At 38.4% G+C, this 25,363-nt stretch overlaps 1 protein-coding gene across 1 annotated transcript in view; it reads right to left on the bottom strand.

The window, feature by feature from the left end:
- Positions 1-25,363, bottom strand: part of DNAH11 (dynein, axonemal, heavy chain 11) — a 387,500-nt gene that overhangs the window by 155,984 nt on the left and 206,153 nt on the right. Inside the window, exons 52-55 of the mRNA XM_011973963.1 lie at positions 22,943-23,105; positions 21,884-22,007; positions 21,328-21,470; positions 6,112-6,273 (exon numbers count right to left, since the gene is read on the bottom strand). Coding sequence (XP_011829353.1) covers positions 6,112-6,273; positions 21,328-21,470; positions 21,884-22,007; positions 22,943-23,105 — 592 coding nt within the window. The remainder of the gene's footprint in view (positions 1-6,111; positions 6,274-21,327; positions 21,471-21,883; positions 22,008-22,942; positions 23,106-25,363) is intronic.

Raw genomic sequence — 25,363 nt, 5'->3', positions numbered from 1 at the left:
CTACACAATGCTGTATTTTTCACTTTGAGAGATGTGAGGGGAGAATATCATTCCTGCTAGATTTGGCCTCTTAATAAAAACCAGTTGATAACCATTTATAGTCATTTAGCAGCTAATCATGATGATGGCAAAAATAAAAATAAGCAGAGTGCCAGTATTGAATGGTTATAAACTCAAGGTTTCCTCACTAAGATGTTCTGGAAAGTGATGCTCTCTCCAACGCATAATCAAATGCAAAGATGAAACTGCTTTTCCCCACATTAAGAAAATGTGTTTAATTTCTACTCTCTCAGTTGGCTCACCGTAAACACAAAAACATAAACAGATCTCTGCTATTTGGTGTGACAGTTCTCAGGCAGTTGTAGTCTCTGTCACACCAAGTACTCCAGCCACCTGGCACTTCAAGCAAGTGCCCAGTATATTCCTCTTGAAAATGACAAATAGCAGAGTGGAATGTAAACCAATACCCAGAGGTCAGCACTAAGTCAATTTAGGATTTGATACCTTCCCAAGACCAGTAAAGAAGACTACACTGGTCTGTAATCCTAAATTTGGGCTTTCAAAAGCATTGTATTCAAGGGAGGGAGGGAGGAAGGGCAAAAGAGAAAAGGGCAGGTGAAAGAATCTACTTTCTCTCTATTTGAAGTTTAACTTGGGACAATTTTGTCACATTAAATGCCATATACCTACAGTAAGTCTTGAACATTTTTCTCAGAAATTATTTGTGTTAATTTTTAAATATGTCAGACTGATGTGCTATACAATCTATCTGATCTTCTTGCTCCTTTTAGGGTTGGTAAAAGAATATATTAATAAGATATTTGTGGTTTTTGATGGCTTATAAAAGAAAACTCACTAATGCATAAAATGAGCAGCGTTGCATTTTAACACTTGTCCTAAGCTGTTCATAGCTGTTTCACTCTGAGAAGAAGATTCTGGAGGGAGCCAGGGACACAGGGTTTGAATCCTAGGACCTGGGCTAGACTTCCAGTTCTGAAAAATCTAGTAAGATACTGCATACCCTCCTGTACTTCTTCCTGCCCACAACATTGCTCCTTTAAAAATTCTGTTTCCTTTCTTCTTTTAGCAGGAACTGGTTGAGCATCCCTAATCCGAAAATTCAAAATCTGAAATCCTCCAAAAGCCAAAACTTTTTGAGTGCGAACTTAACACCACAAATGGAAAATTCCACATACGACTTCATGTAATGGGTCACAGTCAAAACTTTGCTTCATGCACAAAATTATTCAAAATCTTATATAAAATTACCTTCGGACTATGTGCATAAGGAGTATATAAAACAAAAATGAATTTTGTGTTTAGATTTAGGTCCCATCCCCATGATATCTCATTATGTAAATGCAAATATTCCAAAATAAAAGAAAATCTGAAACCCAAAATATTTCTGGTCCCAAGTATTTTGGATAAGGGATACGCAACCTGTATCAGTTCTGCTGCTGTGGTAGAAGTAGCACCAACAGCAGTTGCAGTAAGATTACTACCATTACACAGGGCAGCGACAAGTGTTAAATGTAGCACCAAGTACAATTTTCTAAATCGTATGCTGGTTTTTTGTTTTGAGTTATCTGGTGAGTGCATTATATTGTTATTTGCTTATGCTTTTTGTATCTTGCCTTTAATTCTGGAGCTCAACTACTGGTCAGAGGCAAGACAAAGTCCAACAGAAGCCAATAATTTCCTAGGTGAGTTTTCAGTCATTGAAAAAGGTACATTCAATGGTTCTCTGCCAGAAAGTTAAAACGAAGAAGCAATTGAAGACTCAGGAGGAGTGGAGGAAAAATGAAATCCAGGCCGGGCGCAGTGGCTCATGCCTATAATCCAGCACTTTGGGAGGTGTAGGCAGGCAGATCACCTGAGGTCAGGAGTTTGAGACCAGCCTGGGCAACATGGCGAAACACGTCTCTACTAAAAATACAAAAATTAGCAGGGTGTAGTGGTGTGCACCTGTGGTCCCAACTACTCAAGAGGCTGAGGCAGGAGAATCACTTGAACCCGAGAGGCAGAGGTTTCAGTGAGCCGAGATCGCACCACTGCACTGCAGCCTGGGTGACAGAGTGAGACTCCGTCTCAAAAAAAAGAAAGAAAGAAAGAAAAAAAAAGAAATCCAGCTGCTGCTTTTATAGCAAAAGGACAAAGCAGGAGATGGTGTGAATGGTGTGGCTGCTTCTGGTGAGGCCAGCACCTAGAGAAAAGCCTCAAAACTACAAACTTACAGTGACAGCTCCATTTAAGTCAAGTACGTTTTCAGCTGAATATGCATGTCCAGATTCCTAGGCAGCTACAAAATCTGGACCCTACTTACGAGGTCGAGGCCTGAAGAATGGGGAAGGATGTTTACAACTACTTGGGTCTTCCCTCAGCCATCTGAAGGTATGCTTAAGCCTGGGCAAGACTGCATTCATTAGGAATTATTTCAAAAATCCAGAGCTGGCAGCCAGTGAGAGGTTCTTCTACACGGATGTGCACTTCCCGCATGCTCTGGTCACAGACAGGACTGGGTTGGTAAGAGGGCCTGATGGAACCGTGCCAGGCCCAGACACAAGTCTTAGAAGATTTAGGCAGAATCAAGATAAATTTGGTTGCATTTGTTTTTGTCTTAATATTTTTAAATGGCTTCAATATTCCTTAGAATGAGAATTATTTTCCTCAAATTCACACAATTTCTATTGCATAAGGTTATCTTTCTACTTTTTATTCATATTGAATAATCCTAATTTATATTTCAAGGAAAGAACTGTGCTTAAAGTCATTAATATAATAGAAACTCTGCTAATATAGCTATCACTGACAAAATGTTGTTTTATACCCTTTGTGTTTGGCATGCCATTTTAAAAATGAATTTACAGACCATTGGAGAAACAAGTCTTTAAATGTAGCAGTAAAATAACTGTCCTCTTAGAGTGGACTTTCTCACAATCAGTTGTGGAAAACAGTAGTAAAATATTTCCTTCACAAGCTACCAAACTCTTCAACAATTGAAGGGGTGATTGCATGGGGAATAACTGCTTTTCCCTGAAAAAGCTGATGATACAGAGTTTGTGTCATTACTTTTAAGTGGCACCACATAAGGACAGAGGATTTTAACTCATTGGTTGGTCAACATGCCCCCAAAAGATGACCTCTTTCACCTTGCTCAGATCTACTCTATACCGTCCAACACACATCTCACTCCTTCACCAGACAGCTCACTGTTTCATTTCCATTCAGTAACTTCTCCTTTCATCTGGCCCCACTTTCAAAGATGTTTATGATTTATTTTACCTTGAAAAGCAAAAACATCACTTGTTTTTCAACACCCCGGCTTCTCTCGAATTTTCGTTGTAGAACCCATGTACTAATCACTAAGGTCTTCACCCAATTCTCTCTCCAATGAGCTTCTCACAGCCTTTCCAACACTGTGGCCAGGTTTACCCAGAGGACTTTTCCTTCTCTCCCTCCTTACACACCTCCTCCCATCTCCATTTCAAAATCTCCTTGGAGAGGTAGTGTGTGTTGACAAAGTCTTCAAATAAACACAAGTGTCAAACTGTTTTGGTCATTACTTGTCAGCTGTCATTTAGTTCAATATTAGGCAAGAGAAAAATAGCACAAACATTTATTTAGATGCAGCCAACCCGTACCCCTGGGTGCTGAGTGTGTACTGATGGAAAATTACATGTCAACACACACAAAACTGCTTGCCTTTAATGAATCCTTTCTCTGTGGCCAAAGGTGGTCACCTTGTATAAGTACCTTACGCTCAGCAAATGAGGTCAATAATTAAGAAGTGCCTAAATTATGCCGATAACTTTCAGTCTTAAAAAAGGAAATTAAGACTAAAAGAGTGATCAAATTGTGCTCATTCAAAAAACTTAAAAACTGTTTTTGACCTCTACAGAAAAGACACCACACGTTTTTAGAAGACCATGGACACATTGTACTCTGAATTAGAATTATTGCTCCTGCGCAACAAATTAGGAAGGTGGGGAAGTTAAATAAGCACCTTGCACTGAAATTAAATCATCTAATTTGTTTTGAGGCACAATTCAGTTCATCAGAAATGGTAAAGTGCTTTTAAAATTCCTATTTGGCGCTCAGCATCCTATAGGAGGCGTTATGACACCATCAGATCGAGCTTAGCACCTGACGGGAGCCCTCTGCACTTAACATGATGCAAGTCCTGCCTCATCCAGCAGATGTCAACGGTCACTGGCATATCAAAGCTCCTTTAGCTGTTTTCAAAGCGGCGCCCACCTGGACAAGAAAAAGCCTGCAAAGAGCAGCAAAGGGAAGGAACTTCAAAAGGCACTGTGCCAAATGCCAACTTAAACCATGCTACTAGCTCTAATTTCCTACCATTTGAGAAAGCAACATGCAGAAACAAAGTGCTCTGGTCCCTTTCTCTTCCTTACCAAACCAGCCTGATAAAACAGAACGTTGCTATCGGAAGATACATACTGACTCTCTCCCTGTAATAAAGCAGCATTTTGAACCCTTCTTGTAACTATCACAAGATAAAATGATGCCCTAGAGAATTCCAGAAATGCAACAGACCTGGAAATTGCATAAGAAATTTGTGTTAATATTTATGACAATTATTTGTCATATTTAATGATTTTCCAGATGTTAGAGTACAAAAATGTTCCTGGCAGACTTTAGAAGAGATAATTTCTTATTTTCATTTATTTGTGGAAATGTTTTAAGTGTAAATGTAGAGGAGAGAAGGAGAGGGGAGGTAGTGGAATATCCTAAAGTTTCTACCATATATATAATATATGTGTATGTGCATATATATATGTGTGTATATATATGTATGTGTGTATATGTGTGTGTGTGTGTGTATATACATATGTATCTTCCAAGTTAGACATTGCTTGACAGCTCTTCCCTAGCAAGCCAGCACCAAATAATTAGATTAATAAACATTTCAGGAAAAGGCTAAAGGAGAAGAGGTCTCCCTCCACAAAATTCTGTGGGTATCGGTGAATACCTGCATGTGTACTTACCTCTATAGCTGCTTTTTTTTTTTGTAGTAGAAGCAAAGGAAAATGATATTATGAACAATAAAGCTAGCTGCATACAAACAATTAAACATGTAAATATGACCAGGTTTTTAACCATATGGCTGCCGAACGATACAATATACAACAAAATGTAAAAGGATTGTTTTGGAAAGGTGGCAGTTATGCCTTTTGGAGTAAGGGTGGGACTACAATGGGTTGTACCTGTTCATGATAATCTTTCAACTAGAAACAGACATCATTCCTTACATATCTCCAGTTCCGTGTTTGCCTCTGAGAGTCACTTTCAGTGTCTGACTTATTCTAGGAACCTTTCACCTTATCATTCAATGGAATGAGAAGACAAAGCTCCCTGGGAAATGTCCACAATCACTTTTCCAAGCTATGTAATCAGAGAGGCACTAGACATGAATAAAACTTCATCTTCAGGAAATCTAAATGATAACCTCATATCTACATCCTTTTTCCCTCTGAATCTGAATGTTTGAAGCTTTTGTTGTTTTGTTTTGTACAACCACTTTAAAATGCCATGGGAGGTACAAATTTCATCATGAGGAAATGACAAATATAACCCATAAATCTGTAAAACCATAAGCAGATATGTTATTTGACTTACTGGTTATGGGATATGGGGGCTGATTTTTCAACTATCGATACTATGAAAATAATCACAATTCATTGCCTTACTTGGTTAAGAAGCAAGCAGTGCATGGCTACGGTGACTACATTTCTGTTTGGGCTTTTAGTTTGGACTTAAAGGATTTATAATCAGTAAGTCCCATTATGATTCAAGGAAGTAATGATCCTGAGCTTCCAGTGAGTCAGTGCAGGAGTAAGGACATACTCAAGTGCTGCGTGCAAGCCCGTGTTCACACACGTCTGCACATCCTCCTCAATACGTATGGCAAAAAAAGGTCAGCCATCATATTCCTTAGAATGTAAACTAACGGCTAAGTTTAGCGTCTTAAACAAATCAGGATAACTTTCTGATAGGAGATGTATTTTGGAAAGTACTTATCTACTGAGGATTTTCAGTGTGTGTGTGTGTGTGTGTGTGAGAGAGAGAGAGACGCAGGCTGACACAGCATACCTCAATTCCCTTGGTTTCCTCAATGAACCTCCTGCTGACGGAGACCAGAGCCTCCTGCGGCCACGCATGAAACCAGTCAATAGCCGTGCAGTTAACTATGGCTGGGAACTTCCGAGCTCTAACTCTCAGCGTGTGACCAACTGGAGAGAAACACAAAATGATCTGTGGAGACATGGGGGCAAGGCAGAAACAGGCGGGTGATGAGTGAGCAGAGAATTACATTGCAGTCTTAGACAATGAGAGAAAGGAGTGCAGCCAACCGTGACATTAAACTACCCTAAAACCCTAGAGAGTGGACAGCAACATTAACCTCCTTGCTAATCAAAGTATAAACCTGTCCAAAGAGGCTGCTCAACTGGACACACAGAAACACTGCTGTGTGCTTTCCTTAAAATTTGCCTCTCTGTGCTCAAACATTTTTGATGATTATCATTAATGGGGGAAATTTTATTCATTTACATTACACAAGTAACATTATAATAAAAAATAAAAATTAAAAAGAAATCACCATGATACAATAATACCAATGTTTTCATCTTCTGTTCCTTCCATTTTGTAATTCATCAGGCTCCATAAAGCTGCATAATACACTTTAAAAACAATGTTTTATCATCTTTAATGTTTATGTTTCCATTTAAAATGAAATAATCTGCGTGAGCTCCCACTTCAGATTTTTAAAGGAATTAAAAATTCTGTTTATACTATCACACTCATCAAGAAAAAAAATCAGTTTAAACATTCTCCTGCTGAGAATTTTTTAAGTTTCTGCTGTAAATCTAAAGTTTTGTATAGTTATGTAACAATTTAAAAGTTAATTTAAATCTAAATATATTTCCATAGTTTTCTTAGGGACACGAGGGATTCTGTCAGGAGTCGTGACGGTGGCTGTGATGTCTGGCTATGACAGTGGGTCACAGAAACTCAGTGAGAGGAGCACCTGGTCAGCTCCTGTGTGTTTCAGAAGGTTCATCAGAGACACCTTGCATAAATGCTAAAATAAAGGAGGTGTTCAGTAAGCACCCTTTCCTTCTCTGCTTTTCTTCTCAGGTCCCTGTGTACGTGAGGACACTGGGAAGAGAACTGTCAATCGGGGTAAGGTCTGAGAGGGAGAATCTTGGTTTCCTCTTCTCTAGAAATGGCTCAGATCTGATGATATCAAACCCTGTGGCTGCCTCTAAGTCTCTTAACACTTTGAGATCGGGCAGTTGATGAAATCATTTTTCAAAGGATGTGATTTTTTTTTTTTTTTACCTACAGCATTAAAAAAATCCATGTCATAAAAAATTCCAGCATATATGAACCCATATAGTATCTCATTTAACAAGTGTTTTATGTTTATTTGCCATGTATATTCAACAATTCAAGCTATATAAATATTAAGATCAAAATGTTTTCTTTTATTGTTCAAAAAACATGAGATCTACTCTCTCACATTTTTAAGTGTATGGTACAGTTTTGTTAACTGTAAGCCCAGCATTGTGCAGCAGATCTCTAGAACTTTTTCACCTTGCATTACTGAAACTCTACACCCACTGAATGGAATCTCTCTATTTCCCCTCCCTCTAGTTCCTGGTAATCACCATTCTACTTTCCGTTTCTAGGAGTTTGACTACTCTCAATACTGCACATAAGCAGAATCATACAGTAATTGTCCTGTGACTGGCTTATTTCACTTAGCATGATGTCCTCAAGGTTCATCCATGTTGATATATGACAAGATTTTGTTCTACAGATGAAAATATTCCATTGTGTGTGTGTGTGTGTGTGTGTGTGTGTATCACATTTTCTTTATCTAGTTGTCTGTTGATGGAAATTTTTGTTGTTTGCATGTCTCAGCTATTGTGAAGTGAACATAAAAGTGTAGATATCTCTTCAAGATCCTAGTTTCAATGTCCTTGGCTATATACCTAGAAGAGGGATTGCTGGATCTTATGGCAATTCTGTTTTCAATTTTTTAGGAACCACCAGACTGTTTTCCATAGTAGTTGCAGCATTTTACATTCCCACCAATAGGGCACAAGGGTTCCAATTTCTCCACAGCTTCACCAACACTTATTTTCTGCTTTTGTTTTTTTAATAATGACTATCATCCTATGTGAGGTGATGCTTCATCATGGTTTTGATTTGCATTCCCTGATTAGTAGGGATGTTGTATATCTTTTCCTATACCTGTTGGACATTTGTATGTCTTTTTTTTTTTTTGAGACAGAGTCTCGCTCTGTTGCCCAGGCTGGAGTGCAATGGCGCAATCTCAGCTCACTGCAACCTCTGCCTCCTGAATTCAAGTGATTCTCCTGCCTCAGCCTTCTGAGTAGTTGGGACTACAGGTACGTGCCACCACGCTGGGCTAATTTTTGTATTTTTAGTAGAGACAGCGTTTCACTACGTTGGCCAGGCTGGTCTCAAACTCCTGACCTCATGATCCACCCACCTCAGCCTCCCAAAGTGCTGGGATTACAAGTGTGAGCCACCGCACCCGGCCTTGTATGTCTTCTTTAGAGATATGTCTACTCAAGTCCTTTGCCCATTTTAAAATCAGATTTTTAAACTTGAATTACAGGAGTTCCTTATATATTTTAAATATTAATTTCTTATCAAATATACAGTTGGCAAATATTTTCTCCCATTTCACATAGGTTGTCTTTCATTCTGTTGATCATTTCCTTTGCTGTATAGAAGCTTTTTAGTTTGATGTAGTACACTTGTCTGTTTTTGCTTTTGTTTCCTGGGATTTTGACGTCATATCAAAGAAACCATTGACAAGATGAATCTTCTGAAGACTTCCCCTATATTACATTTAAGTCTTTAATTTATTTTGAGTTGATTCTTCCATAGGTTGTAAGATAAGGTCCAATTTCATTTTTTGCATGTGGTTTAATGGTTTTTAATGTTGCATAAGCTGACTGATCATTTTTTCATTATATAAAATTCTAATTACAAACTAAATAATTGCTGTAATATTTAATGTGCTAACAAGCCTTAGTTAAAATGCATAGTTTTTACTTATATCTTAATTCTTAGGTTTCTTCTGTCAGCTTTCCCCATACTTGAATATTTATCCTTTCTTCCCAAGTTGGTTTCCCACACCCAACTCATCTGTCATTTGTGCCAATTTTAGAAATGTCATTTACACATAATGTTAGCAAAGGCAAAGGAAAAAAGGCATCTTTTATTTGACAAGATCCCAAGTATTTTCATCACTTCTACACTTATTTCCACGCTTGTAACTGGCATAGTATCCGATCTTAGGAATGTGTTAGAAAATACTGTATCTGAACCATATTTGTTCAACCTCAGGCAAAAATGCTTTCCCTGAGTTACGTGAGTGATAAGCCTTTGTTATTGGTATGGTTTGCCTCTGTGTCCATACCCAAACCTCATCTCGAGTTGAAATCCCCATAATCCTCATGTGTCGAGAGAGGGACCAGGTGGGAGGCAACTGGATCATGGGGGTGGTTTCCCCCATGCTGTTCTCATGAGATATGATGGTTTTAAAAGCATCTGGCATTTCCCCTGCATGCACTTATCTCTCCTGCCGCCATGTGAAGAAGGTTCTTGCTTCCCCTTCTGCCATGATTATAAGTCTCCTGAGGCCTCCCTAGCCATGTGGAACTGTGAGTCAATTAAACTTCTTTCCTTTATAAATTACCCAGTCTCAGGTATTTCTTTATAGCAGTGTGAGAATGGACTAATTATTTATTGAAAAATAATATAGAATGGTCACTTAGAGAACTATTTTTCTTTTCTACAATTTTATTATTGAAGATATTTTCTCCTATGTTATGTATTATTGCTTAAATAAGGATCCTTACAACACTATGTAAAATTGCATATTGTGAGTGGGCCTGGGAGGGTGGCATGGAGACCAGTTGTTCTCAAAGAACTGTCTAGGAGCTTGTTAGAAATGCAAATCCTTGGACTAACTCCAGACATAAATAATCAGAAACTCTGGGGGTGGGACTCAGCAATGTGTGCCTTCAACAAACACTCTCAGGTGATTCTGACACCCACAGTGACAGCCTGATAGTTTTAAACTGTCTACAGGAATACTTAAATGAAACATTGACTTTTTCCATGTTTTTGCAGTTCATTAAATATGCATAGAATCTAGGTCTCTACACACAGAGTAAGATGAAAAATTTAGAGAATTTTAAATACATAATTATATGTAATCTAAATTCTATCAGCTAAACTAGACTCTGGGAATTAAATTACAGAAATATACTTGTTCATTAGTAATTCCTTTGAAGGGAAAGGAGAGTGTCACGCTAGCCTTCAAAGTGCAGTAATTGACCCAATTCACTGCTCAGTAATTTCTAGTTTTGCTAAAAATTGAGCAAAAAATTTCTCCTGCCATGCAGCTTTCCTTGGTAGTGGTGTCATGTGAGATTTTTCCAGAAACCCATGCTAATGTCTAGAAACCATTGGTTATTCTGCTCTCTTCTAAGATAGTTTACACAACTTTACAGATAACCTGAGGTAAACCCCAGTTGTCACAAGGAACATTACTGTGAGGGAAAAATCATTCCAAATAATTTTCCCATTATATTTCCCTTAATTTAATGAAAACTTAATATAGCAAAGGGCTTATAAGAAATAAAAACAAAATAAATAATTTTAAAAGGGTGTTATATTGTCTATAATTTAACTAGTAGTATAATATGCATGTGAATAGTCATTTTATTTTACACCTTAGGGGCTGTTGGTTAATATCTGGAATACACCACCAGGGGCTACACAGACTGGTGGGGAGGTGGCTAATCAGTCTTGCATGGACTCTAATGGAAGCCCACACTGCAGAGCCAGCTACCAGAAGCTCTTAGCCAACTACTTCTCTTACCAACATAAATGTTTGGTTAGGCAGCATCATGGATGGTAGACATGATTTTTCACTGAGGAAATAAGTAATGTTCAAGATATATGAAGCAATATCTCCCCACCAAAGATGTGTGCATAGCTCTGCCAAGGTATGAACAAAATTCAAAAATCTAAGTATCAGGGTATCCCAATAATTATATTTTGGGCAGTGGCCCTTGGGATTTTGGAACTTGACCAGTCCTGTGGTAAACTGCTTATAAAGAGTCTAGCCTTTTGATGTGATTCCAACGAGATCAGCTGAATCTTTCCATGGAAATATTGCCACATCTGCCCCAAAGAAACCTCCAGGGATGGGCAACCCAGGTCCCCAGAAGAACAGAGCTGGGATTACACTAAGATTATAGGGCAGGTTGTAAGGCTTCTGTGTGTGTCTCGTTATTATCAGCAATCAACTCTCTGTAGGAGGCTTCAGTCTGAGACATCCTTTCCTGGAAGCATACCTTGTGTTGGGAGATTTGGGGAAAAAGCCCTCTCCCTCACCCAACAGATGTCATCTACCTTGAAGTACCTAAACTCACTGAACTACACCGTCCTTTCTCCTCCCACCCCCACCAAAAAGTTCTTGATAATTGCGAGTGCGCGAATTGGCTTAAGTTAGTTTCCAACAGTGGGATTAGAAAGGAAAGTCAGTGAAAAAAGAAAAAAAAGTTAAAAATGCCTCTGGCAGCTGTGCTTTTTTCTCAAAGCAAATTCTCACAAGTAAAAAGCAAACCCTGAAATCACCATCTATGTACTTCCTGCAGCTCTAACATTTGGATGTCAGGAACTTGCTTTTGGAATTCATACCATAGAATTTTCTATTCCTTTTTTTTTTTTTCTTTTGCCCACACAGGTGTTATGACTCATTTGCAGGAACCCACTTTTCCCCATGCTTTGTAATATGTTTTCATTTCTTTTAGATAAGATCTCATCGTAAGTACATATTTATTTGTAGATCACTAACGGGACTCAGTCCATTTCATCTGGTAATGAAAATGTGAATTGCTACAGTCACTCTGTATGTTTTTTCCAGTTGATACAGTTTATTCTCAGATGGTAGTAACCCTCCCACATATTTACTTCAGAAGCTTCCGTTCATCACTTACGTTTGCATTTATCCTCAAAAGTCTCAGTATTTTTCAAGAATAATCACGTCTAAAACTGAGGAAACCCTCGCAGGAATGGAGGTTTAGTGGGGAAAACCTTCCCAGGTTTGACTGCTTCAGGGTCACTTTATCATGGTCCTCATATCTTCCTGTATCACTCCCCTATCTAATTACCTTTCAATTTCAATTTGTTCTTAAAAGATCCAATAGCTTCAACATGTGCACACTCAATACATTTTCTTATTTATTTCCCTTTTAGATAGCACACAATGAACTCATTCCCATAACCTTTGACTTGTGTAAATATTGGACATTACAGATTTTTGCTAGAAGAATGTTTGACATCAGGGAGTTTTAGTTAATTTTTCTTTCTTTTTCTGAACAAAAGTCTCCTATTCACAAAGAAAACTGTGTGTGGAATGCCAACAAATAGCAAAGAGCAAACCTATTCCTGAGGGGGAAGACAGGAAGTAGAGCCCTTGTCTCAGCTGCCGTGCTTGTCGCCATTGCCTGCACTGGTCACAGACTGCGTTCCAAGCCAGTCTCTAGCCCCATAACAACGTATAAATTTTGTTTTGTTTTTAAAGAAAATCAGATGCCTATTTTTCTTTCTTCTGGCTGGGGCTTTATTTGAATTGTGTCATGCCAAGTCTCTGGTTTCCGATCAGCACTGCTCTGTTAGAGTAGCCGGTGTTTCTGCTGATGCAATGGGGTAACTCTACACACATGCATCATTGCAAGAACAGGCCTCAGACTCTACCAGCAAGCCCCACAGCTGAATGCTAGCAAAATGAGAAACGCACGACATGCTTTCCAAAATGCAAAGGCTATTCAACACACAGTGATATTCTTACTCAAGGGATTAAGCACTGGATTTCTGGTGTAAAAATTTTCTTTTACAATATAAAATAATAGAAAGACTTCTATTCATGCTTTGGAACTCTCTTCTTGATCACTATTTTTTCGTGACATCTTCCTTGCCCTGTCTTCTGTTATCCTACATAACCTTTATCTCTCAAGTACATCGTTGTGATTTTACTTTTTGTGTGTGATTACTGGATTGAATGCGGTGGCTCTAGGTGGGCAGTGGCTGGGTTAGCCTTTGCTCCCTGTCACATTCCAAGGACTCAGCACATCACGGGCACTCAGTACATATTTGCTGAGTGATGAATGGCTAAACGAATGAGTAAACATATAGCAGTTTGAAAAAAGCTTTTCTGGGCAAAATAAAACATCGATATTTGTGTCCTAATGTTTTTGAGGTTTTGTTGTTTTATCTAATCTTAAAGAGGGTGAACCTCAGATACAGAGTACAAGGTTGCACCTTTTGTCTTTCTCTAAAGTTCTTTTCATTCTACTTACATCAAATAATAACAGAAAATGGGAGGACAGAAACTAGAGCACTGTATCCAGAGAGATGTGGTCCTGCAAAGCAAAACACAGTTGGCAGCATAGAGACTCACAGAGCTCTGGAACCAGTGATGGGCAAGCCGGCTATTAGAGTGTTTCTTGTTCCTCATTAGTGCATGTGTCAGGATGTACGGCAGGAGGGGTGAAGAGTGCCCCTCTCGTGAATGAAGCCGTCGAGATGGCTATCCGCCTAAGGGAAAGAAGTCAAACGTTCTGCTCCTCAGCCAGAGGTAGGTTTGAAGAGACTCGACTACACAATCTTATAAGGATAAGGTTCTGCGATAACTGATTTTCCACTGGCCAGGTGAGTAGTTGAGGTTTTACACAAAATGAAAAACATACCCTGAAAATTACTTGCGTTACTACTAAGTCTTTTGGCTTATGCCATGTGTGTCTCTGTTAATCTGTTGCTTGCATACAATTGGGCTTGACATTTTTGTTGACACTCTCAGGACCCTGCACATGACGCAGCGTGAGCCAGGAGGAAATCACCCACCTTGTCTGTTGCCATACTTTAGCTGTGAATTGCTGTCTCTACTATCCAAGAAGGAAGAAGAGGGAAGAAGCCTAAGTGGAGCCAGAGGAAGAAATACTATAAAACCAAGAAAAACAGAAAAGCTCCTGCAGACTGCAAGGCAGCTAATTCCTCTGAAGTTGATGTAATATAAGAACCTGAAGAAAAGAATAAAAACTTGCATAGCACTCTCAAGAGGTTGGAAGGAAAGAAAATAATAGAAATCCATAGTAGAACTGGCCAAGATGAAGAAAGAAGATAAAAGAAGGGGGTTTAAATAAAAACGAATAGGATAAACTGCAACACCTTTTCCTAAAAAATATTTAAAATATCTCAGGCCAACATTTCAGCCAATACTCAATGATGGAAAGTTAATGGCATTCCCATTACATAAATAAATAAATGAATAAAGATGATCATTATAGTTACTTAAAAATTTTAACTGTTGTTCAGAAAGTATGACTGTCCCAAGATATAGGAAAATGGTGATTATTAAAAGGATTAAAAATTAAAAGATGATCTGTCTACTCAGCAAACTCTAAAGAACAAAATGCAAAAGCTAGTGGAATTAATGTGTGCACTGAATTGGTTGGTAAAACAAACACATAACTAAATATCCATCATTCCTCCTTCCCTCCATCCAATGGCTTTCTTTTATGTCCACAGTGATCAGTTAGAAATTTGGCAGGAGTGGAAAATGCTATAAAATATTGAGAAAAGAACTTAATGAGAAATGTGTAAAATGAATTGAAGACAATTAGTTGCTTTTTCAAAGCTCAAAGACATTTTGACTAAAGGAAGAGATGTGCCACATTCTCGGAAGAGGTCAATTATTATAAAGATGCTAATTCTTCCCACATTCATTAACAAATTTTAGGTGATTCTAATAATTCCCAACAGGATTAGCAGAATTTAGCAAAATGATTTTAAAGTTCAGCCAGAATAAAAACGAGTAAGAAGATCAAAGGATATCTGGAATAATACCCTTTGTGTTGTGAAAGAATTCACACTATCAAGAATAAACCTTAAATTATAACAAGGAAAACAGTGTAGGTGAATGAATAAAAATATTCAATATTGTAATTATATCCATTATCCCCCAAAATCAGTCTATACATTTTCATTGAATTTTTTTAAAAGTCGTCAAACTGATTTCATACTTAATCCAGGAAATTAAAGGTGCAAATAACTAAGTAAATGTGGAAAAGGAAGGTGATCTTGCTCTACTAGATTCCAGAATATACTATAAGGCTATAATAAACACACAAATTATGTGTGTTTATTATGCAGTGTGGCAATTATGCAGAAACAAATTAATGGGACATAATAGACAGCCCCAAATAGAATCTTATATATTTAGGAATTTAATAGATGAGATAAACAGCATTTTGAATCAGTGATAAAAGAGAGTTTATATAATAAATGGCATTGAGGGTATTCAGGGGTGGAATAGTAGGAAAGCCATCTTATAATTTACACAAAACTGCCTGGCTGAACATTAAAAATATTATAAATTAATGTAAAGAAAATTCAGAATAATATTTTTATAACCATGGAGTGCAAAAATTGCTTCCTTAAAAAGCCTTAACACATGAAAGCCATAAAATAAAAATTTAACATTTTTAACACATATGAACGTAAAACAGGAGGTCATCATAAAGTTAGCAGAATTATGATAAATTTAAAAAAGACCTGGAAACACCATACCAGAACATTCTGGACATATAAATAATATCCACTATATAAAGTGCTCATATAAAACAATATGAAGTTACAGCAAACCAATAGGAAATTTGGAAAAAGCTATAAATGGATAAAGGACATTTTCTACAAAGAGTTGTTTAGAATAAAGTGCATTTAAGTTAAATAGTTCATTCCATTCACCAAATTCTTGAATCATTTGATTTTTACCCGCTATGGGAGCCTTCTAATCAGAAAAGGAAATGGGTAGGTAATTAAAGAAGACTGCGTGAGATGTGAATAAAAATTTTTTAGTTCTGAATATATACTTCATGTTTATATGCACTTAGAAAACTGAGAGGAAAGATACCAATATGTTATCTCTAGGCAATATTATTAAGGGTAGTTTAAAAATATTGTTTTCATGTTGTTTTGTATTTTTAAATTCTCTCCAATGAGTATATATTTTTTAAATGATCAGAAATGGATCCTATATGTACACTTAAGTAGGTAGATAACAAGGCAAATATCTAAAACCTTGGGAGGGAATCAGAGGCTGCCACATAAATCAAGTGTCCTCCGCACTACAGCATCAGATGGTCAGGAAGGAAAGAAAGAAAGAAAAGTTACTGGGTTAACTAAGGTCCACCAGAGAGGAGACGGAAGTTCTGTATTCTAGCTGCAAGATGAGAACTGTGTGCGAAAAGATGCACATAGACAAATGTGAAGGAGAGAAGGCATCTGGCATTGCTATTCATTGGCTTATTTGAGGCAATCCAAGGACACACATCTGATGGTTGTTAATGGGAACTGCCCTCTGGGATTCAGAGGTCACATTTTGCATGCCAACAGGTTCTCATTGTCTCTGCATTCCAAGTGGGAACTGACTTTGGGTGGTGAGCATGGGTAATGGGGTGGCAACTTCACATCATTTAGCTTGACCTGCCAGGTGTGCTCACCAACCCCTTGTAACACATTAAGCTTTCCATGGTGCCCGGCTTGGAATGTATGCAAAGGAGATATCAGCTCATCAGAAATTCTGAGTCTTTAGTACACACTGGTGAGTATCATGATATCTGAAAATAACATAGAGCAATTTGGAATTCTTCTTTAAAATTCCAAGGATGTGGGGGTAATATACATAAATTAAAAGAAAGAAGTTGGCATTTTCAGGCTAAAATACTACTCATTTTTACCATAATAGTTCTCCTTCAAGGTAAAGAGGTCATGGTGCTGACCATCAGCCTTCCGCAGGATGGATCGAACTAAGTGACAAGGCCAAAGGGGATCAGAAGTGGGATCCCTTCTTCTGACAGAGATATCCTATTTCTACTCGATGTTAAAAACAAAATAGCACATAACAAAAACAAAACCAACCTCCTACTCATTTTAGTAGGGAAGAGATAAGTCATTCAATTAATAGTCCTGTGATGATCGGGGGGTAGGGGTGGGGAATTATCCAAATCTAACTCCAAAATAAATTCCATCTTGCATTGAGTTAAATACTAAAAAATGAGACCATAAAAAGGATTAGACAACAATAGAGATGAGTACAAAGCTGGCCTCAGTTTCGGTAAGGTCTGCCTACACACAGACCCAAAGGAAACAAAGAAAAAGGCTGATGGATATAAAAATATAAAAATGTAAAACTTCCGTATATCATTCTGTATTATATGAATATTAGTAAGTACAAGGAAAAAAATATACATATCTCAATAGATGCTGAAAATGAATTTACTAGGTTGATACTTCTTTGACAAGATACATATTCTGAATCAAAAGCCAACATAAAACCTAACTGTGAAACATTAGACACATCCCCATTAAAGTAAGAATTAAGAGAGAATTCCTACTATTATCAAAATTACTTAATGTTCTGCAATATTTGCCAATGCAATGAGGGAGAAGAGCAGAAAAACAGAATAGCAGGAAAGACAAAATATATTTACCTGCAGGCTATATGATATCAACCAACTATTAGAAACTATAAGAGAGACAGTAAGGTTGCTGATTATAAAGTTAAAAATCAATAGCTCTCCTATATACAAATAATACACCATTACAAAACTTTATGAAACAATCCTTCTCTAAAAGCAATAAAAGACATTGTACCCTGAAGATTAAATTCTAATATAAAATAAGCATTCAGCATGATTTCAATCAAAGTTGACATGGAGTGTGTTGAGAATTTGACAAAATGATGCTAATACTTATCCAAACATATAAACACAGGAGAATAAGTAGAAAAAGCTTAACAAGAAAGAGCAACTGGAAATGAAAATAAATGATAAAGCTTTACTAATTTATAGTGCAATGCTGAAATCAGTAGCAGAGAGTTAACAAGAAAAGAGAACAGAGAATTTAGAAACAGACACAATTAATATGGCTATTGGACACACACTAAAGATGGTATTTGAAGCTGGTAAGGAAGAAATACATGGTGTTTAGGCAAGAAGACATCTTTTTGGGAAAAATAACCTGAAACCTCTCAGCTCACACTTCACCATATTTAATAAAAAATATATTTCAGAGGTAGCAAAGTTTTAAACAGAGCATGAAAGCATATAGGCACTGAAATGACTGATACTGCTTCTTTTTAAAACTATTCCAAAACCCATTTCAAATTTTACTCATAAAGGCAACGTCCTCAAATTAAATATTTACTCCTGCAGACTCCTTAGTAGCTGGAGACAGCATGGGAAGCATTTGAGGCCAGTCAGACATCAACTTAGGGTTTTGGGGAGGAGCTTAGGTTTCCTGGTACAGAGTCTCCAGGTCCTCTTCCCCTTCCATCCCCCTGCCTGGAACATAAACATACTGTACCCACCTGTGATCAGGAGGCAAGAGGCATCACGATGAAAGCAGGCAGAAGGGAAAGACGAGAGATGAGCATCTTTTCTAAGGGGCCTCTAAGGGTAATACTGAGCCAGTCTGGACTTGCTATTGTGAAAGGCTTCACGAAACTGTTGAGTTTTCTCTTACTGTAGCTCAATGTGAGTTCCAACTGCTTCTAGTAAAGATTATCTTGCTCATGCCTGTAATACCAGCACTTTGGGAGGCCAAGGCACATGGACATGAGGCCATGAGTTCGAGACCAGCCTGTCCAACATGGTGAAACCCCGTCTTTACTAAAAATAAAAAAAATTAGCGAGGTGTGGTGGCCGGCACCTATAATCCCAGTTACTTGGGAGGCTGAGGCAGGAGAATCACTTGAACCCAGGAGGCAGAGGCTGCAGTGAGCTCAGATCACGCCATTGCATTCCAGCCTGGGCAACAAGAGTGAAACTCTGTCTCAAAAAATAAATAAGTAAATAAATAAAAACAAAAAATAAAAAGAGATTATCTTGAAGAGTAAAATACTTTTCTAAGAAATGGATCTGAGGATCCATTAAGGGAAAAACTGATTAATCTAATACATAAACCGTTAAAAAATTGGAAAGTTACAGACCTATAAATGAACATGCGCCATAAGTACATTTAAAAGACAAAAGAATAGGAAAAATATACATGAGACACATATAAATACATAGAACTCTTATAAACAAAAATATGTACAATCCAATAGAAAATTGAGCCCTTTATGATTTAGCCTTAGTTGTTGCTCAGCATCACCTCTGTCATACTGGATATTAGCTGAAGATTCATAAGCTCCCCACCCAAATTCAAGAAGAGGGGATCTAGATGCCACCTGTGAGTAAGAAGAGCATCAAAGAATTTGAAGGCATGTTTTAAAACTACCACAAGCTGTAACTATTGAATCTAGCAATATCCATTCTAGGAATTTATCCTGTAGAAGCAAGCAAAGTTGAGCATGCAAGATATATACAATGTTCATTCTGGCACTATTTATAACAATGGCTCTTAAATTTCATCATGCCTCTGAATCACCTGGAGGCCTTGTTAAGAGAGATTTCTGGGGCCACCCAAAGTTTCTGCTTCAGGAGGTCTGGGGTGGAGTTGGAGAAACTACATTTTTCAAAAGTTTCTTGTTGATGTTGATTCTGCAGCTCTGAGCAATAGATTATGAGAACCACTGATTTATACTATTACTACCTCAAATTCTAACATTGTACTTGTTTTCCCATTCAATAAAGAAAATTTGATTCTAGTATATCACAATGGAACAGGAAGAAATCCCTGGCCTTGTTCCTAGCTGACAAATGTATTCTTAGTCTATTTTTGATGGGGAGAAAGCTCTTTGGGCAACTGAACCTTAAGTTCTAACCTTCTAACCTCAGCCCAGAATTGCTTAGTAAAATTAATGTGAAACTTGAAATAGCAGAATGTTGGAGAAACTTAGTGACTCTGCTCCCTAATGTCCAATCAAAGGCATATTCAGGGCCAGTGCCAGTCCCCATCTCCTGTCCTTAAATACTCCAGCTCTATAGCTGCCACAGCCTGCCACTAACTTGACAGGCATAACAACATGAGAAGCAACAGTTAAGCAGCAGCTTTCCTAGATTACTAACCATTCCATACTAGAAAGCCTGAATTTTCCTAGCAGCATTCTTAAATTGGCTTCCTGATGAGTTTGGAGGCTCTCCCTGTTATCTTGTGATACTTGACCTTTATTGTTCTATTATCTGGTTATATTGTCTGCCTATGTGATACACTATAGCACAGAGCAGCCAATGAGGAAGAACACTGGGGTAATCCTTCAGAACATCTGAACATTACTTCTTTTGTTTTTGAGACAGAGTGTCACTCTGTCACCCAGGCTGGAGTGTAATGGCGTGATCTTGGCTCACTGCAACCTCTGCCTCCTGGGTTCAAGTGATTCTCCTGCCTCAGCCACTCCAGTAGCTGGGATTACAGGTGCATGCCACCAAACCTGGCTAATTTTTGTATTTTTAGTAGAGATGGGGTTTCATCATGTTGACCAAGTTGGTCTTGAACTCCTGACGTCAGGTGATCCTCCCGCCATGGCTTCCCAAAGTGCTGGGATTACAGGCGTGAGCCACTGCACCTGGCCCATTTGAGTGTTACTTCTAAATTCCTTTCCCTGAAGTTACTGACATCATCATCACTTTCTTAATTCAAAACTCTCCTCACTATTCACTTCATGATTTAGAAACCTCTTATCTCATTCCAATTTACTTTTCCAGATTTATTATCTCACTCTCCCTATAAGAACTCTATGTTCCAGGCCTTTAGAGGTAACTTGGGTTTCTCCAAACGTGTACCATGCACTTGACCTTTATATAAATGCCATTTCCCGTCCCTGAAAGCTCCTCCCTTTGAATTATTCTCCATGCTTGACATGTGGCCCATCATTTCCTCCAGGATGACTAGCTCCAGTGACGAAGGATGCTGCACTCCTCTGTAATCCCACAGCACTGTTTACATTTATATTGTATGATAATTATTTGTGATGTCTCCTGTGTTCTATAATAGTGTAAGTTCCTCAAGGGCACAGACCACAGGCGCTTCAACTGAGGACTGCACACACTGCTTAGCAGTGCTTTGCAGGAGCCCAGCATCATGGGACACTTCAGGAACATACACTCCAGATATAGGTGTGTAAAAATGCACACATCCTTTCAAAATGCATTACTGAAATCCAAACTCATAATAAAAAACTCAGAATAGAACCAGATAGTTGCAATAGCAGGTTTTAACTAATATGCCGATTAAGCAAGTATTTCTTACTTTGAGCTGTAGTCGCACCCTGGCCAAAAAGAATTTCCAACAGTTTTCTCTGGAGTCCACCATGCCCAGAGCATGAACTTCATTATGAATTCCAGAAATTATCTTGTCCACATCTTCATCGCTGAACAGATCTGGGATTTCTCCTGCCCCAAAGAATGAGTAGAATTACTAAAAGATCATTGCAATTTAAATTTTACATATAACTTTTAAACGTCTGAAATGTTTTACAAGACAAAGTTCAGCATAAATGATGAGTTTAAAATCAGAAATGTCATGTTTCTTTTTTATTTACAAGACATACAACACATATAAGCCATGATGAACACACCCTCTACACCCACACATGTGGGAATAACATTTACTTCACTGAAGGCCTTCTCATCCATAAACAGACTAAGAAAGCAATACACCTCAAATTAGTTAGGTTTATAGGTTTCTCCCCAAAGACTGCCCAGCAAACATCTCAAAGACGAATTCTCTCTCTTTAAAGTTCACTGAAACTACAGATAATTTGTCATTGGGGAAGATCTTTCAAGAAATGTGTTGGTTTAATCACCTGATGCCAGCAAGTCATTAATCAGCATGAGGAAGCTCTCATCTAGAACCTGGGCATCTGTCAGCAGGAACACAGTGGGCATGTTCTTGGCTCCAGTTCGGATGTACAAATTGGCAAGATCTACCTGTAAGGAAAGGCCATCATTCATATTTTGTTAAAATGCTGATGCGGCGTTGGGAGGATGTGTGTGAGTGCCGGGGAGAACTGAGTAACTGTATCGCCATAGCACTGTGGGGTGCCTTTCACTGGTTCACGTATTCCTTCTCTGAGAGATCCCATTCTAGGGGACAGCAGTGTGACACCACCTCCATTTCTGACATGTGAGGATGAGTGTTGTGTTTCTGGCTTACTGCAGCAGAGAGATGAAAACAGGCTCAGATCACCAACTCCCTTCTTACTGAGTACAAGCGAATTCATAGACGCCTTTTTCAAGCAGTGCCATAAAAAGAAGTCTGCTCATTTTAACAACTGTCCTATTTTACTGAAAATGGGTTTTATTTCATTAGTAATATTAAAAATACGTGATTTTTTAAAATTTAAAATATCACTTGGCACAAATTGCAGGTACTATTTTGTAAGTACATTTGTTACTAAAAAGCAAAGCTTGAAAAACACACGAGAGTTTCCTGAACGTGTTATTCCTATTGCATCATCTTCTCCTATTCTTATCCAATGTGGAAGAAATCTATTTTCACTTGTGAAGTTAGTGTCTTTTTTCCCCAACCTGTCATACAGGAACACTAATGGCGATAAGCATCAGGTTTGATTAATAGAAAACAGAAAGACATTTGTGTAAGCAAGTATTTAAGTAAATATTTTCTAAGCCAGGTTTACATGTTATTAAACCTACATAAAACTTGTAAAAATTTATTATTACTAATTTGACCATAAAGGCAAAACCGCCAAAGGTCAATTACTGCTCTAAAGAGCTCCCGCTGTCCTGTGGTTGGGGAGGCCTTGGCCAAATCTGGGAGTCACAGCCCAGGTGGGTGCACTGGGAGCCTCGGCTTTATCTGCCAAGCAGAAGGGTCAGAAGAACTGCCTGTCTCCTTTACTCACCCGAAGTTCCTGGATTCCATAGCCCTCGGTCAGAGTGATCTGAAAGACCTCAAGGCCACAAAGGTAAGCTGCCAGCCTGGACAAGCTCTGCTTGCCACTGCCCCCTACTCCAACCAAGAGAGCACAGCCCTGAGGGGTTCGTAAGATCCGGCTGATGCGACACCTGGGGAAAGAAAGCGCCCATCGTGGCACAGAATCGAAAATGCCCTGGGACTATGTCTGTTTTGTTTATTTTTATATATTTATTTATTTTTGAGATGGAGACTTGCTCTGTCACCCAGGCTGGAGTGCAGTGGTGTGATCTTGGCTCACTGCAGCATCTGCCTCCCGGATTCAAGTGATTCTCCTGCCTCAACCTCCCAAGTAGTTGGGATTACAGGCACCCACCACCATGCCCCGCGAATTTTTGTATTTTCAGTAGAGACGGGATTTCACTATATTGGCTAGGCTGGTCTTGAACTCCTGACCTCAAGTGATCCACCTGCCTTGGCCTCTCAAAGTGCGGGGATTGCAGGCGTGAGCAACAGCGCCTGGCCTATGTCTGTTTTGTTTATTCTTTAGATAAATAGTGAGAGACTAAATTCCAGTTTTTACTGGAAACCTCTAGTCCTTGTTCATTTGTTTCCCCATCAAAGATGGTATCTTCACCCTCACCCTTGAACTGCTCCCATGACAAACCATCCTATGCTAATAACATTTTGAATTCTCTTAGTGCTTTGCTATCACCACCAAAAGTCCAAAAAGAAAATATATGCAAAGGCCTTGTGTTAAAGTCTTCAAAATATTTTGATTGGCAAGAAAGATCCGAATTCCACACCAGCATCCAAGTATGAGGACATCAAAGGAGGAGTAGCCTTGTGCCAGAAATCTTTGCTGTAGAATTATTTTGGAAAGAATGGATTTGTTTAGACCAACAGATCTCTCCGTGTGACTTACTCAGCAAATCAAGCACTTGTTTCTTAATGTAATTTTTGCTTCCTTCATACTAGAGCCTTCCCTTGTAACTACACCATTCTAGAATAATTTTCTGAAGCCATTCAGCACCGCAAAGTTAAATTTCCACCAAGGCCAACTAATCCCTTGTTCTGTAATATCCAAGGCATTCTGAATGCTTAATCTATTTACACTACTGCTATATTTTACAGCTATAAATAAACTGGCTTTAACGTTAACAAAAGATGGGTTTGGTTGAATAAATAGTTCATAATTATGTTAAAAATATTAAGAAAACCAAAAAAACAAAATATAAGCATGTAGATAGTAAAACACCTGAATTTGATGCCATCATTTTGCTCTAGGTTACTTTTCTGAAATGAACTTAAACTTCAGAACCTGAATAATCTACATAAATTGTTTTAAATAGTGCTTTTTGAAAAAGATTAAGTTGGGATCACTTATATTAGGACCAGCACACGTGAACATTTTCTGAAAACCTCCAATAACAGAAAAGATAGGTTATTTTTACAAGCTCAGTCATCACATTAAATTTTACTTCACATGACCACACAACAAAACAACCTTGGGGAAAGCTATAAAATTACTCTGACATGAGAGATACCCCAAGCTATAAAGCAGGGTTTTCATTTCATTTTAATGTATGCTTTGAGGTTTTTAACCTCACAAGATTCACTAAGTGGCAAAGTCCCTTTCTATAACACTCAAGGACATGCTCTTAAATCACCTCTAACGCTAAGTAAATCAGCTTCTAGCTCATAATCCCCGATCAAAGAAACAGCCTTACCTTTTAGGCCACTGAAAATTCCGTACTGAGGGATTATGTGGGAAAACATCTCCTCAGTATCAATGGGAGGTTTCTGTTTCACCTGAGCCAGGACGCACATACACAGTGACTGTATATTAACCCAATGACAGATAGCATTGCTAATAGTTGATTTCACACCACGGTCTTAGATTCCAATTGAAACTTCCTTTGCATAGTCAGAGGAAGGATCACAACTGCAAAGGGATCAATAAAACTACCAACACTTAGTTATGATGACAGGAAGGGCTCTACAATTTTTGTAGGTTCTGGGGCCCAACATAAGTTTAAAGATTAATTCTTCTAAAAACTGAATTCTCCACATCTTATTTTCTCTGGATTTTTCCTTCTTCTTTTCTTTTATTTTTGAGAGATAGGGTCTCACTCTGTTGCCTAGGCTAGAGTGCAGTGGCATAATCCTAGCCCACTGCAGCCTCGAACTCCTGGGCTCAAGCAAGCCTCCCTCCTCAGCCTTCTGTGTAGCTGAGACTACAGGCACATGCCACCACACCCAGCTCATCAAAATAAAAAAAAATTGTAGAGATGGGGTCTCACTACGTCATCCAGGCTGGTCTCAAACTTCTGGCCTCAAGGGATCCTCCTGCCTCAGCCTCTCAAAGTGCTGGGATTATAGGTGTGAGCCACCACACTCAGCCTCTTCT

The sequence above is a fragment of the Mandrillus leucophaeus genome, unplaced genomic scaffold, assembly GCF_000951045.1.
Source record: "Mandrillus leucophaeus isolate KB7577 unplaced genomic scaffold, Mleu.le_1.0 Scaffold140, whole genome shotgun sequence".
Taxonomy (NCBI): Eukaryota; Metazoa; Chordata; class Mammalia; order Primates; family Cercopithecidae; genus Mandrillus; species Mandrillus leucophaeus.
Note: the sequence above shows the minus strand (reverse complement) of the source record. Positions and strands in the feature narration are given on the sequence as shown.